A 16,900-nucleotide genomic window follows, 5' to 3' on the forward strand; every position below is an offset into this window, starting at 1 on the left:
CATCTTGTGATATGAGTGAGTTCTATCCTAAAGAGCCAGTACTGCTTTGAGGGCAACCATACAATGCTGGCTGAGTATACTGGGGTCTCTGAGTATACTGGGGTGGGGTGATCTTTCATTCAGTCTTGGTAGTTCAGACTTGTATAGTGAATGTTGGCCTTCCTGTGGAGAGAAGTCTTTGCCTCCTAATTGAGAGTGGCTGGGCTCTGTTCTTTAAGTCAATCTGAGTACTGATTAGAATGTGCTTACATTTACTCTATTATAATGAGTTTTTAATTTAATTTCCTCAGTAAAGTATATATGTCCCCCAATTAGAGCTATAACTTAGTCACGTGACATGTGGTATAGTTTCAGTAAACACCGTAGGATACTTCTTTGTATTGAGAACATGTGATATTGAACAAGGATCAATTTTTGTCCAAGTGGAAACTGGCAATGGGTCATTCCCTGTCCCCTCCCCAAATTAGACAAATGTATATACAAGATGCAGGGTACCAAAATCAAGTACAGTGACACCAGGGGATATACCATAGGGGGAAGAACATACAAAAGAAACCAAAAAATCACATAGTACCTTGAAACCCCACAAGGCAGTATATTGGAAATGAACTTTACAACTTTAGGAGAAAGGGGAGGAGTGAGGGAGGTGGGGAGGGAAGGGATAGTGGGAGAACAACAAGAGAGGGGTAACAATGCTCCACAAGAAATGTACTCAGTGCTTTACTCACGTAACTGTAACCCCTCTGTACAGCATCTTCACAGTAAAATAAAATTTTAAAAGAAGCAAGCAAAAATCTAAAACTGAATTAGATATTTCTTAATCAGTTATTACTTTGGATAGATACATAATACTACATCTCCTAACATAATAGGTTCCAAGCCATTGGGAAGTTAAATAAATGAAGCTTTAATTCTAAATTTATGAAAACTTAATATGATTAAGATCCTTAGTAAAAATTACCCAAAAGACCACAAGATGGCAGAATTTCTTTAAATCATTTAAAGAGGAAGTTGATACAAGAAAATTAAAATAGAGCTTATTAAAATAAGGCAATGTCTAAAATACTAGGAAATGTTAGAACCAGAACGCAGTGATACAAAGATAAAGTTTACTGAAATCCAAAAACTGGCTTTAGTCATATGTTTTGCAGAAAGGACTACATTATTAATCTCAAAGATTCACTTTATTTATTCCAACCACTTTATTCAGCCTTAACCTGGAGTAATGTGAGTCATCACAGATTTATAAAGCATGTTCTTGAACATATCTATGAGACAACTCACAGGCAGACTGGCTTTGAACATATCCGGATCTAAGCCTGGTGATGATGCTGAGTCATCAATAAAACCTGAAATTGTTCAGCCCACATCATTGCCACGGGGAGGAACTGTACATTGTCTTTTGAGTTGCACTGAAAAGATTTGGAAGCTACCTTTTCATATTGTAGATACCTCTTTTTGCCTGCTGGGTGGCAGAATGCTGGGCTGCTCTCCATAAGTCATTATTCTGTTGAACATACTGTGAGGACCAGTACCCTCCAAAGAGGAAAGATGACAAATTTATGAGTTAAGATTTTTGTTTGTATTTCCTGCAGCTAGTTTAACGTTTTGATTTTCTGTATTTATAACAAATGTCCACCGAATACTTTGATTTTACATAGCAGTCTTTAAGTCGTTGCTGAAGCTTTACATTGGTCAGATTATTCTAAACTACTTAACATTATTTTTGTTAGTTCATTCAGAATTAAGGCAGACTAAATTATATTACTTAATTGCTTCACATGAACTAATGAAACTAATCAAAGTGATTTAGATTTTTAATACATATTTTTTTATTTTAAAGATATTGTACAGAGGGGTTACAGTTACATGAGCAAAGTAATGAGTCCATTTCCTATCAAGCATTGTTACCCCTTTCTTTGTTTTTCCCCTACCATTCCCTTTCCACCCCACCTCTCCAACTCGTTTTCAACATAGTGTCTTGTACATCTCATTGTTGCAATGGATCATCCTGTATCCTTATTTCAGCATTTTGTTATTTCCTTTCCCCTCCCCAAATTAGAAAAATGTATATACAAGATGCACGATACACGAATCAAATACAGTGACAACAAGGGATATACCATGGGGGAAGAACATACAAAGAAACAAACAAACAAAAAAACTCCACATAGTACATTGTAACTACATTAAAAAGAACAAGAAAAAAGATAAAATCTCCTGTGTCCCTATCTGGGGGTCCATTTTGCTTAACATCAGGTTATATGGTCATATGTACATAGCTTTTGACCTCTTCTGCTTGTCCTAGACATATACTAATTATTGCTGATGAGGGAAACCATGGGACCTATGTTTCTTTGAGTCTGTCTTACTTCACTTAATATAATTTTTTCTAAGTCTTTCCATTTCCTAATGGAGGCATAGAATTCCAGTGTGTGTATGTTTATGTGTGTGTGTGTGTGTATCTCACATTTTCTTCATTCATTTACTGAGGGGCATCTGGGTTGGTTCCATATCTTAGCTATGGTGAATAATTCTGCAATAAACATAGTTGTGCTGGTACCTTTAATATAGCCTTGTTTGTGATCCTTTGGGTAAATGTTTAAAAGTGGGATTGCTGGGTCGTAGGAGAGCTGTATTTGTAGTTTTTTGAGGAACCTCCATACTGCTTTCTAAAGTGGTTGAACAAGTTTACATTCCCACCAACAATGCAGTAGGGTTCCCTTTTGGCCACATCCCCTCCAGCATCTGTTGTTACTAGATTTCTTAATTATAGCCATTTTAACTGGGGTGAGGTAGAATCTCAAAGTTGTTTTGATTTACATTTCTTTTATGGCTAGAGAAGTTGAGCATTTCTTCATTTATCTATTGGCCATTCCTATTTCCTCTTCAGAGAAGTCTCTCTTTAAGTATTTAGCCCACTTATTAATCAGGCGGTTGATACTGGCACATGAACAGACCTGAGGACCAATGGAATAGAAAGACCCAGAAATGAACCCACAGACCAATAGCCATCTTCAATAAGGGAGCTAAAAAAATAGAATAGAAAGACAGCCTTTTCAGTAAATGGTGCTGGCAAAGTTGGTTAAACATCTGTAGAAAACTAAAGCTAGTTCCCTATAGATCAACCCTGCACCAGAATCAACTCCAAGTGGATCAAAAGACCGCAAAGTCAAAACAGACATCCTGAAAACATTACAGGAAGGAATAGGAGAAATTAGGGATTCTTGGCACAGGCTGAAATTTTCTTAATAGAGACCCAGAAGCACAACAAATCAAAGAAAGATTGGACACATGGGATTGCATGAAACTGCAGAGCTTCTGCAGGGCAAAGGACATAGCTAGCAAGATCAGTAGGAAGCCCACAGATTGGGAGAAGATCTTCACTAGCCATACAACAGACAAGGGTCTCATATCTAAAATATACTTAGAACTCAAAAAATTAAATCCCCCAACAACAAATCCTCAAAGTGATTTAGATTTTTAGAAATAAGAAACAAAAGTTGCATCAGTTTTTTTCAGTTCTTGGAAACTTAGTTATTATGTTCGCTTGCTGCTGCTATCTAACGAGTAGCCATTTCATCCTTTTCCATTAATTGCTTGAACTTTAGTTAATGCTAAGTTTTGAGTCTGTAAGGGTCTAAACCAGATGATTGGAACTTCATGGGAAAGTGGGCTTTGTATTAAATGATCAGGTTCATGCTTGTAAGTCCTGTATTATTTAGAATAATGTATGTAATTAGTAGCTAAGTTGTCCCTTTCATTTTTAGTATTTGTCAACAAACAGAATGTCAGAACATAGTAAGAATGAAATGATGTACTCTAAGGCTAGAGGTGTGGTTCTAGTGCATAGCAAGTGTGAAGCCCTGAGTTCAAACCCCAATACTGCCAAGACATACAAACAAAAATAGTTTTGCCAGGGGCTGGTGGCTCCCACTTGTAATTCTAACTACTTGGAAGGTGGATACTCTTAAGAGTTGAGGTTCAAAGCCAGCTCAGATATTGGTGGCCCCACATGTAATCCTAGCTACTTGAGAGATGGCAATCAGAAGGGTTGACATTCAAGACCAGCTCAAACAAAATCTTTGCAGTTCCCACCTCCATCAATAGCTGGGGAAGATGATGTACGGCTATCATCCCAGCTATGTAGCAGGATGAGATCAAGCGGATAGTGATTCCAGGCCATTGTCTGTTGAAAGGGCCCTTCTCAACAGAAAAAGCATCATATCAGCTATAATGGCGAGCTTTAGCATATCTCTCTCTATAGATAGATAGATAGATAGATAGATAGATAGATAGATAGATAGATAGATAGATAGATATAGATATACACACATATAATATACCATATCATATGGTATATGTACATATACACACACACTCTCTCTCTCAAAAGACTGATTAAGTCTCATTTGCTCATAATAAATTATCCAAGAAAGCATTTTTCTCTCTAATATTGTTTTTCAGATAATAAATTTAGTAAACTACTAGTAAGGATGATTAGGGGTAAAGCAATAAGTTCAGTTAGAAAACGTAAGTATGGGCATATTTTACATGGTTTGTGTTATCTTTGCACAAAAATTGCTAAATGCATATCTAAGACATTTCTTTTTTAATTGATGACATGTTATGATTAAACTTTATGGTATATTTAATTATTAGATGAGGGAGACAAAAACAAAAAAAAAATACTCTGATGGGGAAAAGTCCTAGAAAGCAGTTTTACCAGAGATATCTTCAGATCCTGAGCTCTTAAGGAAGTATAACTTTATTAGATAATGACTTTAATTACTACTTTGCATTTATTTACCAATGCTCTAAAATTTGATGTGTTCATTAAAAATCACTTGAGTATATAAACGTTTGTGGGAACTTACCTAAAGAGAGATAATTTATAGATTGCAGTTATAGCTAAAGAAGGTAATTCAAATATTTTTGTCTCTGAATACATTTTTTTTTTTCTTACAGCATCTTCACAACTATTTCACAGTGACTCTGGGAGTTCCTGCTTGGTGTTCTTATGTCTTTTTCGTACTTGCCACTTTGGTTTTCGGCCTTTTCATGGGTCTGGTAAGAGATAATACCAATTATTTTTCTTTTCTTCAAAGCAAAGTACGTTTCTTTTTTATTTTTACTGTAAAGATACTATACAGAGGGTTACAGTTACATGAGTGAGGTAATGAGTACACTTCCTCTGTAAAGTACGTTTCTTATAAAATTAAAAGGCAGCCAAGAAAGAAAAAACACATAATAATTCTTTTATATGCAGTCTAAGCAGTTAAATAGTGCATGCTTATTTGACACTTCTTTTGATGAAGATGTGAGATATAATGGAAAATTCATTACGTTATTATCTCTTGCTATTCAGAATATGACAGTGGTGAAGAAGAAATAGAAACCTAAATTGAATTGATAAACAGTTTCTAAACCAAATCATCTGTGATTTCACACACTGCCTACTTGTTTAGAATGTTAGGACTGCTCAGGGCAGTGGTGACTTTTTTTCTTGTTGATATGCTCCAAGGGAACCTCTGATCTTGATTGGTTGCATGCATATACATAAAATATAGTTTTCTGGAAGTGAATTTTGTAAGACAATATTTATTAAAAAAGAGAGTCAATATCATGGAAATAAATACTATTCAAAGCAAATCACTCTCTCTTTGGACTTGAAAACCAGAACTAGTCAGTATGGTTTACTTTTTAGATATTCTATTTTTTGTTTTTCTTTTATTTTTCTTTTATTTTTTAGCTATTTCAGATGCAAAATGTTTGTCATGTTTTACTCTTTGTGATAAGTAATTCTTTTCTCTTTTAAATTACACTTGATCAATTTGCTTACATGTTAAATTCATCTAATATAAATTCTTTAAAACATTTATATTATATATTAGTAGCTCCTAAGCATTGTATAGTGAAAGTAATTAATGATTACAAAGAATCTAATGAATTTGTCTCTCTAGCATTGGAGTTTTTTTTTTTTAAATAAGTTTCACCTTGATTAACAAACAAATAATTCCAAAGAGTAAAGAGAATTATTTTTATTTTTCCCTGATACTCACGGTGTCTTTGATATTTGGCTGTGGCTGTTAAACTTCAGAAGTGGGAATGATGCTTAGCTTCTGATGTAAGCAATGAATTAGGTCCCAGGTATATCCTATTCTGTTTCATTAATTGTATTGCTAATTGACATGGCTCTGTCTTTCTGGTTTGAGTGGATTTGATTTTGGACATAGAACGCCATGGTCTGTGCTTCCCCACTTGCTGCTTAGTACTAGATTTTTCTAGGTGTGTATTTTAGGATAATGCGAGGCTCTTGTGGAGTGGTTAGTATGAGGTCCTGAGCGAGTCAGAGACGGAGCCATTGGGAATGTAGGCTGAGAGCGAACCTTTTGGAAAACTAGTGACAGCTCTTTTTGTCTTAAAGTGTATTGATTTTTAAAATATGTTATTGTCTCTAAATTGTTGTACAAAGAAGTTGCCATTCCACAAAGCCTTACATGAATACAGTGCATCTTGAACAATGTCACCTCATTCTCCCTGTCTTCCTCCCAACCCTAGCCCTTCCCTCAATTTTCTTTTTTTTTTGCCATTTTCAGCTTTCTTTTATTTATTTATTTATTTTTAATTTAATTTAATTTTATTTGTGAACATACTGTACAGAGGGGTTACAATTACATGGGCAGGATAATGCGTACATTTCTTACCAAGCATTGCAGCCTCCTCCTTTGTTTACCCTTCACATCCCTTCCCAGCCTCCCCCCTCCCCCCAATCCCAATCCTTCTCTTCCCCCCGCCCCCCACCGCACCGACATTGTAAAGCTCATTTTGGACATGACAACTTGTACTTCTCATTGTTGCAACAGGTCCACCTGTATCCTTAAACAACTGGTTTTTCCCCATCTCCTCCACAAGTTATACTGACATCAAATATAGTGAAAGCAGGGGTTATACTGTGGGGGAGGGACATACAAAGCAACAAAGAGATAATCTTATAAATGCGTTAGAAACACATGCATGAAAGAAACGAAAACATTAAAATACATATCTAAGGGTTCATTTTCCTGACATTCCCTCAATTTTCTTAATTTTGTAGGATATGAATTGAATATTCCTCTCTTCATTTGTCTGTGCTATTCTCTTGATCCACCCTCCTCAATTTTCATTATCATTTCCATTTCCTGGTGCTTTGTTATTGGATTGGATTTTTTATTGGATTGTGAGTTAGCCTTTTTAAGTTTGAGTTCTCCGCTGCAAGTACCATATTTTGGTTAAGGCATTTGTGTACAGTAGGATACCACCCCAAAGTGTTTACTTATGTATTTATAAATGTATACTAGTGTCCATATTATGAGAAAAAAATGCATCCTTTGTATCTCTAAGCCTGACTTATTTCACTTATTTTTCAAGATCCTTCCATTTCTTTGCAAATGATGCAGTATCATTCTTTCAAATGCATGAGTAAAATTTCATTGTGCACATATACCATTTTTTTCTTGATCCATTCAGACACCCAGGGGCATCTGTGCTGATTTCCTAACTTGGCCTGAAAACCAGTGAAACAGAAGAGTTTTAGAATATTATCTTTGAGACTGACGAAGTCTAAGAAATAGAATCAAACTTGACCTTGCATGATCTTTATTTGGAAACTTAGACTGAAATAACCATTGAGGAAGGTTATTAGAGCCTTGGCCTGAAGAAAGAAGAGTTGATTTCTGACTGTTCACATGATCAAATGAAAAGCACTATTCATGCTTTATGATAAATTTGGAAGATAAAATTTTTAATAATATAATATATTACTCCATTTCCAGAAAGTAGCAAATGTCTATCTCTGTTCAAAATACCTTCACTACAATTGCGTACAGAATTTGCCTTATCATTTTTAATTTCATGGCTACCTTTAAACTTATCTTTTCTAAAATGGATAAATTTTAACAACTACATTCCCACCTTATTTTAAATTATTTCAGGATGGCATTTTCATTAATTTCTAGGTTTTAGAACATGTTGGTGAGAATGTTATAGCATACTAGGGGACTTCTGCTGGTCAAAGCCTCTTGAGGCTACTTTGAGTGGCCCAGAGTTACAGCTATACCTTGTCCTGTCCAGTCGACTTGGGGAACGGCACATCTGTTAGGAAGTTGGGATCTAAAGAGGGCTTGGTATTATCAACTGAGTTAAAACTAAATGAAGTCTGAGTTGAGAGTGTTGTGCATTGAATTTCCCAAAGAAGAAGAGGATAGGAATTGGTCCAGTACTCAAAAGGAGCAGCTTTTTGGGTGTTCCATTGGATCTTACTGGAGGTCCTAGAGCCAACAGGTTTCATGAATTACTTGTATTCTCATCCAGGATTAGAAGTGAAAGTCTTAGATGTGTGGTTCAATGTCTTCTCTGTGACAAATTTGTCGAAAATGGGCTGAAATCTGAGCCTAGGCCTGCCATCATGTGAAGTTTGGCCCCAGCAACCTTTGTCCTGTTCATCTTCATGGAGTTTAACTTTCCTCCTAGCCAAGAAAGTGACATGTTTTCCATAAAGATGTTTTTGATTAAGTTACTGGTTCATATAAGCTTGACTGTTAAGCTTACTTTCTGAATTTTAGAAGATAGGAAACTAAAACAGGTTTATTATAATTTGAGTTTTGTTTTCTTGATTCTGCTTAGTGATTATTGAAATACTTTGCTAAACAGTATTTTTTATATTTAAAAAAAGGGTTTCATTTTAGGATAACTTACGTATTTTTCATTTTTTACCCATCTGGGAAGGATCTTGAATGCATATTCAATTACATTACCCAGTAACTTTCTGGAAGGGAGCGTAGTCCTGGATAAGCAGAAGAGCCATGCGGAACATAAGCAGTAAGCCAGGTAGCTTGAGGAAAAGTCTTTCAATTTAAATAGTTCACTCACAGAAAAAATAGAACGGCAGGTTTGTTTTAGTCTCTTTCTTATCTGTTAATATGTATAAGCGTTGTCAAACTTTAGTGCTTAGGTAAATTATTTTTCTAGATGCTGTTAATCATGGCTTACCCAGGGCCTTCCACAGAGATAGATATTGAGTATTAGAGACCTGACTGTTACCCTCTAAAAAAATGTGTCTGCCCTCCTTGTGTAGGAACATGACTAACTGCACTGTCTGTATGCAAGCCAAAACCTGAAGATGAAAAAGAGGGTTTCGTCCCCCTAGGCACTTTATTTCTAAACAGTACCATTTTGTAGTGCCTTCATGACAACCGAAAAAAGATCTTGAACTAAAAATTCTAATGGAAGAATGAGAGGATTCCCCACTTCTGACAAGAAGGCATATATGGAATTGAATACTATCAGATATAAAACAGACCTTGTCACAAGTAGAAAGCAGCTAAGTGAATTGTTCAAGGTCATACAACCAGTAAAGGGAAAAAGGTGAAACTATGAGGTTTTCCTAATCAGTACCAGCTCAGGCCTATAGAGGGCCCAGGCCTGTCATCCATGAGACTTTGTGGAAAATTTCTTGTTACTGGAAGGTGTTTCTTCTTTCAGTTGCAATATGCCAACATCAAAATTTTCCTCTGTCTGGTGGAAACACAGACATAAAAGACATTACGCCTTGTGAATAGCTAGTAAACACATAAAAATCACATTTGAAATATAAAACTTTTCCTCTCAGCCCTTCCAGACATAAACATTTTCTTTCTGTTGAACTTAATGACTTGGTGTTTATTGTTCTCTAGCCTTCATGTACTTTCTGCATCTCTTTGCCTTACCTGTGGGTCTTCTCAGCTGGGCATTTGGGGCTTTTTCTGGATGCATGAGTATCAGGAGTCTTAGATGGTGTAATTTAGAGCAGCTGTCAGGAAGTGAGTATTGCCCATTCTCTCCTATTAAGGCCCAGGGCCTTAGTGCCTCCTCCTTCTATAGGCATTCCTGATCATTTTCCACCCCATAATTGATTGTCACTTTTTTATATATCAGGTATCAAAATGTATTCATTGTATTAGACTTATGTTTCATCATTGTTTTATAATTAAACTGCTCATTTGTCCTCTTTTCTATACTTCTCAGATATTAGCAAGTTTCTTCAAACTTAATGAACCAAATATCAAATATAGTGTTAAATGAATATATTCATTGTAACAATCTTGACCATAAGGTGGGATATTCATGTGATGTTTATAAAATTGAATTTAAAAAACCTCTGGCTTTGACTTATTTAAAACTTTAGAGCATCAGGAAAAACACTGCTGGTATATGTAGTACTATTACTATTTTTTAAGACTGGTCAGTTATTTAAAGAAAAATCATAGTCCAGCTGTTAGTTAGATACAAGAAGAAATGTGCTTTCTAAAAGTGTAGCTGTTGGAGCTATTTGTATTTCGGTGCTGTAGAGGAGGGAGGGGAGTGGAAAAGTCAGTTGGAAAGATTGGTTTCAGCTTACTTGTGGCTCTGGCTGACTGCCCTGTAGGACACAAGCTGTCAGTTTCATCATCATGGCCCATGCTGGTCCCTGGTCATGGAACATGCACTGCTGTGGTTCTTAGGGAAAAGGCATGTTTATTATAGTAGAAGATAACTAATACATCCATCAGTGTCAGAGGTGAAGATAATCATCCACTGCCTAGAATTTAAAGATCACTGAAGACTTTGCTCACAGTTTGTCCCTGAGACAGTTCTTAAAATATTCTTATGATTCCAAACTTTGAAATTTTCTTTCATTCAATTAAGGGCTCACTATTAGTGTGAGGTAGTTCTACTGCAGAGTAGTTTTGTTTTCCAAAAACAGTGTTTTCAGAGACCATTTTAGACTTGGCTGACAGTGTCTGTTTTCTTATGCTGGTTTAATTTATCTATTTATAGTGAGCTCCCTGTGGACTTTTGATTTTGCGGTGCTTATTCTAAATTAATAGTGTTTCCTGTATTGTGTCACATTCTGCAAGTAGGAAATTTCTAATTATAACCTTGTCTTTTTGAAGACTTTCAACAGGCTGCTAATTATTTGTCTAAGAATGTCAGGTTATAGAAGGAAGGCCTAATTTTGAGGCCCTTTGGTAAATGCCCTGTCTTCTCACTGCAAAATTGTTCTTCTTCCCTCAGGTCTTGGTAATAATATCAGAATGTTTCTATGTGCCACTTCCAAGGAATTCATCTGAACATTCTGGTAAGTATATTCTCACATGGGTAGAATATTTTTGGACTTTGGGATTGTTTTACAGCTTAGAATTCACTTTTGTACTGTTATGGATCGTAGGTTTTCCCTTTGATTTACCTGGTAACCAAATTGTCATCATTAGCAGTTCCGTAAAATGTGCTCTCCAGATTTGAATAAAATTATATTCCCTCCTCTAAATTAGAGAATATTAAATATTGGCAATTTTATTTTCCCTTTAGTTTATGCCCTTTCCTCTTTTGAGTTGGAATGATGAGAAGTGGGACAGGAGAACTCACATCTGTTGGGTCTCTGTGGTGTATCATTACGCCAAATCCTTTAGAAGAAGTCTCTCCAAATCCTTATAATGTGCTATACTTGATATTGTTTTCTGGGACTAAGTAACCCTGGATTTGAAAGTCTATTCCTGACTAGTTTTGAGGCAGCATATTAATTTCTATTTACTAAAACTTATTGGAAGTTTCTCATATCTCTTTTTACTTCATGAAAATTTTTAGACTTTAAAATTTTCATAGATAGTTGAACACTGTGTATATGCCTTAAAATTCTTAAATGTAACAGACACCCAGCATAAAGCATCTTAGGGAAAAAGATGAAAATTTATTAGCTTATATAACTGAAAACTTCAAGAGTATTCTGGCTTTAAGCCCAGCCTAAATGATGCTAGGTTTCTATTTCCGGGTGTTCATTCAACAGCCCTAACTCACCTTTTATCAGTTTAGCCAACTCCACAGAAAGAGGAACGCTTTTCTTCCTGACTCTGTTCCTAAACTCTTTGGGGAAGATCCCAACAGTTTTAGTTTCTGTTGCATTATTGAACCAGTCCCTATGACCACTGGGGTCACTAAACTTGCTACAAGGTAATAAACGTAAAGGATGAGGAAACGTTTGCTCTCCATGACTATGTGATCTGTGAAAGTAAACTTGGTCAGGAGAGAATGGAGAAACCCTGCATGGAGCTCGGATGCCTAGCCGAGGATCTGTCCTTTATGTTCTGAAAGCTTCAAGGTGCAATCATTTCTCCAGTTGCAATCATTTATTTAGAGGATGCTTTTCTGTCTTCTCTCCACAGATCAGGACCAGAGGTCAGAGGAGGCTCACGGGGTTGAACAGCTGCAGGATGCAGAGGAGGATAAAGATGACTCAAATGAAGAAGAAAACAAGGACAGCCTTGTGGATGATGAGGAAGAGAAAGAAGAGCTTGGCGATGAGGATGAGGATGAGGAGGAAGAGGACAACCCAGGTGGTGGTGTGGATGAGGAGAAGGATGATGTCAGTGGCCAGGGTCCCAAGAAGGAGGGCAGTATGACTGTGAAAGAGGGTGAACCTGACAAACCTGGGGAAGATATCCCTGAGCAGCCCCGTCCCGCTAGCACGGAGCTGGCAGAAGACTCACTGAGGCAGCGCAAGAGTCAGCATGCTAAAAAGGAGCCATAGGTTAAATGGTACTCTTTCCAAGGACACAGACCAAAAGAATATTTCAGCTTCCCTCTGGTTTTCAGTTTAAACCAAATCCTTAGTTTTTCCTGAATCAGCAAGCCTCTCTCTCTGAAAAGGTGACCTCCAATCATGTAGATGCATGGGCTGTAAGCCTGTTTATGTTAAGAATCAAGAATGACAATCAAGAGACCGAAAACAAGATGCTTTTAGAATCTAGTTGTGGACATAGGATGGGATCAAGTTCATTTATTTGGAGCTGGAGAGTCATCTAGAGAAGCCACCCACTGCCCTCATTAGCACCTTCTAGAGATAAGGCTGCAGGCTCCATAAAATGATAGAAAAGCTATCTCTTCTCAGCACACCCTGTTTTACTTCCTTTTCACATGTTACATATTTATTGTTTTGTCACACTGTAAGAAGCACCAGGTACCATACAGCACATAGACACATTTTTGGAGACAAAATTTGAGAGGTTCTGGGATATAATTTATCAACAAAATTACTAGGGTGTTGAGAAGTCAGCTCTCTAACTCTCCTTTGTTATCTTTTACTTCTTGCCTTTAATTTACCCAGTTTTTCTGCCATAGACCTGCAGATACTCCGCCCTTCCCCGTTCATCCTAAGCACTCTGCAGCCAGGTCTGCATCCACCACACACATTCTGACTTAAAGGTTTAGATAATCATTAACCACAGCCTGTGAGAATATGACTGCCAAGCTTCTCCAATGGAAAGTTGGAGTCTTTGGAAATTCAAAAGGAAGTAGGGATTTTACACAACAGATTTTAAAAAACCACTTTTGCCCAACATGTAATAGGTTCTTTTTTCTTTTCCTTTCTTTCTTTCTTTTTTTTTTTTAAGCCGGAAGTGCTCTAAGTCTTGCATGAGTATAAAGTCCTATGCAGAAAACTTGAATGTTAATGTTGTTTTCTTTCCATCTCAAGGGGTTCTCTGACTCTTGAACCACTTTAATAACAACTGAAAAGCCATTTCTGATTTTCTTTCCATAATGTGTTATTGGTGAAGAAATTAATGAAAGTCAGTATCAGGAGGTGAAAGATTTGATTTTGTTTCCATCTTCTTTACTCTTCTAGAGAATCATATCTTTGTAAAGCTCTCACTGTTCAATCCACCACAAATTCCCAGAGAGCCCAGTTTCTTTAAAAATATCCACCTATCTCCTCTCTCACCTGATTTATGTCTTAGAATAAATTCATAAAATTAGATGCTAGGCATATGAAAGATGCTTAAAGTCAGTCTGAGGCCCCTAAGGTCCAGGCAAAATAATGAGTAAAGGTTTATGAAATTCAGGAAGTTTCTGTCTTCTTTATAAAGGAATATATAATGTTTAGGTAACTCTTTCCCTGTACTAACCGAAGCATGGTGGGGGAGGTTCTGACACTCTTCCCTCCTGCAATTGAATAAGGCTCCTGTCAGCCTTACACAAAGGAGGTTTTTAGTCTGATAGTCTGTTTTGAGAAGAGGCTATTTTTCATCTTTCCAACTAGTTTCCAGCAGTCTTTTCTTGGTGTATGGTAGTTTGTTAAGAGTTGCTGGTCATTGTGTTCTTCAGACAGCAATGTGACCTCAAATTTGAGCGCATTGATGGATGGAAAAATCCTTAACATGTGCTTATCCTCTGCCCCTATTGCCATGTTTCTGCCTGGCTGATTAGTGTCATGGTTCAGAGGGTAGCATTTCCACCTCTCTGATCCAAGAAACTACTGGCTCAGAACTGGGTTATGTCTGCCTTCTGGTCACTGAATTTCCTTCTCTTAAAATCAGTGAAACAAAGTTTTCAAAAAATTCAAGTTCAGAGTTATGGAGTAAGAAAAATTTCATAGTTTGGCTTTTCTTTATAATGAACCTCCCCATCAAGTTGAAATATTTTTTTTTCAGTGCTATTTTTGACTACAGGGGAAGGCACAAGGAAATTATTCAACACTGGCTTTTTATACATACAAAGCCAGTTTCCAATTGGACCCCATTGGTACCTAATTGTATAATAAGAAAATGTATTATTTTGCTCAGCAGAACTTAAAAAAAATGAAATGTGGTTCAAAAATTATCTTGGAGAAGAACATACAGTAAAAGTATCTATAGGAATCGTTTTTACTGATGAGGTTTCTAGTATTAAAAGGCCAGTTACGTATACATTTAATTTCTGTCCTCTCAAAACCTTTAAGTTTATTTTCAATCATTAGTGTAAAATGAAAAGAAAAAGTCAATCTATAATAATTTAAAACTAGATTAATATTCTAATAAAACTAATTTTTACCTGATTTTTCAATCCCGAATCCCTCTTTTGCATTATCAGCTATTTAATTACAGATGCAATTTTATATACATTAAAATTAGGTGAAGAAGATTGTGAACTGGAGATGCCCAGCACTTTTATGTGTAGGTATTTAAAATAAGGTGCCTTGTGATTGTTTAGAAGGAGTATTTGAAACTTCTAGTTATCTGTGTGATTTCTTTTGTTATACATTCTGTGTTTGGTCTGCTGAACCAAGCCAACTTGACTAGAAATGTCATAATGAAGCAACACACTATTTCCCTTTGAAGTATAATCACTGAATAGGGAATGATAGAACCTATTCAATTCACATGCCATTCACATTGCTTGGCATGTCGTACAGTTTCATCTTGTGTGTAGGATCCCCGTCTTGTTACATAAATACTCTAGTATAAAGTAAACAGCCTTTAGCCAGGGTGGCTTTTGACAGTTGAGAAAGCTACACTTTGACTTCTTATGGCCAAAAACATTTGTTGGTAATCTGTGGTGTTGCAAGGTGTTTAGATGTCTGTAAGTCTGCAAAATTGTGCCCTGTAACACCTTAGGGTAGAGGATAGAAATGTAGTTAAGGAATAGTTACCATGTGACTTTTTATTAGCAAATCCTTTGGGAATGGAGCTGGCTTGTTGCTTTATAGGATGGGTACATAAAAGAGTCTGAAATAAAATGGAAAGGCTGCAAAGAAAGTCAATTTGAAGTCTGAAAGGAAGGGGGCACTACTGCTTTTGGTGATGGACATCAGAAGGGTTTCTGCCATTCCCCTCAGTGCTGCAGAGCATGATTTCTGCCAATATTAAATATGGATGGTGGCCTGTCCTGTCAAGAACACCAATGGATTACAAAGTGTTTGTGTAAATCTTTTGTGCCAACATGGCAGTTCTTTCTGTATAGTGTCTTATATCTTGATCCTCTTGAAAAAATTATAGCCAGTCTTGCAGAATCCAAGTATAGAGTCATCAGTTTGATTGCACCTGTTGGAGCAGTTCTGTGGACAGCTTTCCAAAAACAGGAGGTGCAATTGAAGGGTGTTTGAAACCCTCAGCCCAGAGGTGGCCTTCAGATGGTTATTCTCAGTGGAGGTTTATGTGGACTGTACTGCTGTAAATAAATATGTGTGTGACTCCTGTGTCTTTGTCCTGTTTCCAATGTCATTTAATTGTATTTGTTACCAGCCAGCTTCGTGGAAATGCAGTTTTTATACTCAAGACACTGGTTGTTTGTACTGCAGCATTGTGGGTTTGTCCTCTTTATGCCTTGTAAATGTTTTGATTATTTACTTGTGTATTTATTTTTTCTCTTTATTGATGTGTTCCTTGTTTTCTCAAATAGATATGTAGCCATTAAAGTGAGAAGTTGAGTCATTGTTATGTGACCATAGAATTCTACATAATCCTGTATCTTATATGATTTTCTTTTACTGTAAATTTCTATTTGCATCAAAACAATGATAGTTATGACTAAGTAAAAACAAAATAATGTATTTTCACAAAAACTGTTTGCTTAGGCTGCTAAAATATTACTTTGTTAAGAAATATTTTATCTCTGTGTTTATTCCCTATCTAGTCATTCTTTACTTCTCACTCTCATGACTTGATGTAGAACCTCAACCATATGCTGTTTAGCTGCTCAAGGACAAGTCCAGAGATTCAAGGGTTCCTCCCCATCACAGCTTAATATGTAGTAACTCCATACTTGCTTCCCATGCCTTGCTCTGTCTTGAAGTCTGAGGATGACACAGCTGGAGCAGACACTAAATGATGGTGCAGTTACTCCTAAACTGGCCTAGTCTGCTAGAACTTTCAGAAGACTGCATTCTATGTCATACTTCTTCCCTGCCACAGCAGTGGAAATGCGAAGAACTGAGGTGACTCCCATAAGTGTTCTCAGACACTGCGTGGGTGATGGTTTTTATCTTTTTGGTTAAAGGTAAGGGGGAATTGTGGATATAGAGTTGCTTATTGACATTTCTTTCTTTTTTGGGGGGGGAGGTGGGTGGGTGGGTGCAGAGATAGTACTATGT

At 36.6% G+C, this 16,900-nt stretch overlaps 1 protein-coding gene across 1 annotated transcript in view; it reads left to right on the forward strand.

The window, feature by feature from the left end:
• The window catches only part of Tmx4 (thioredoxin related transmembrane protein 4), a 42,710-nt gene extending 26,705 nt beyond the window's left edge, over positions 1–16,005 (forward strand). Inside the window, exons 6-8 of the mRNA XM_070006769.1 lie at positions 4,969–5,070; positions 11,074–11,137; positions 12,219–16,005. Coding sequence (XP_069862870.1) covers positions 4,969–5,070; positions 11,074–11,137; positions 12,219–12,583 — 531 coding nt within the window. The 3' untranslated portion in view covers positions 12,584–16,005. The remainder of the gene's footprint in view (positions 1–4,968; positions 5,071–11,073; positions 11,138–12,218) is intronic.
• Positions 16,006–16,900: the final 895 nt, after the last annotated feature.

Source organism: Dipodomys merriami, unplaced genomic scaffold, assembly GCF_024711535.1.
Source record: "Dipodomys merriami isolate MVZ:Mamm:240054 unplaced genomic scaffold, mDipMer1.0.p SCAF_7, whole genome shotgun sequence".
Lineage (NCBI taxonomy): Eukaryota > Metazoa > Chordata > Mammalia > Rodentia > Heteromyidae > Dipodomys > Dipodomys merriami.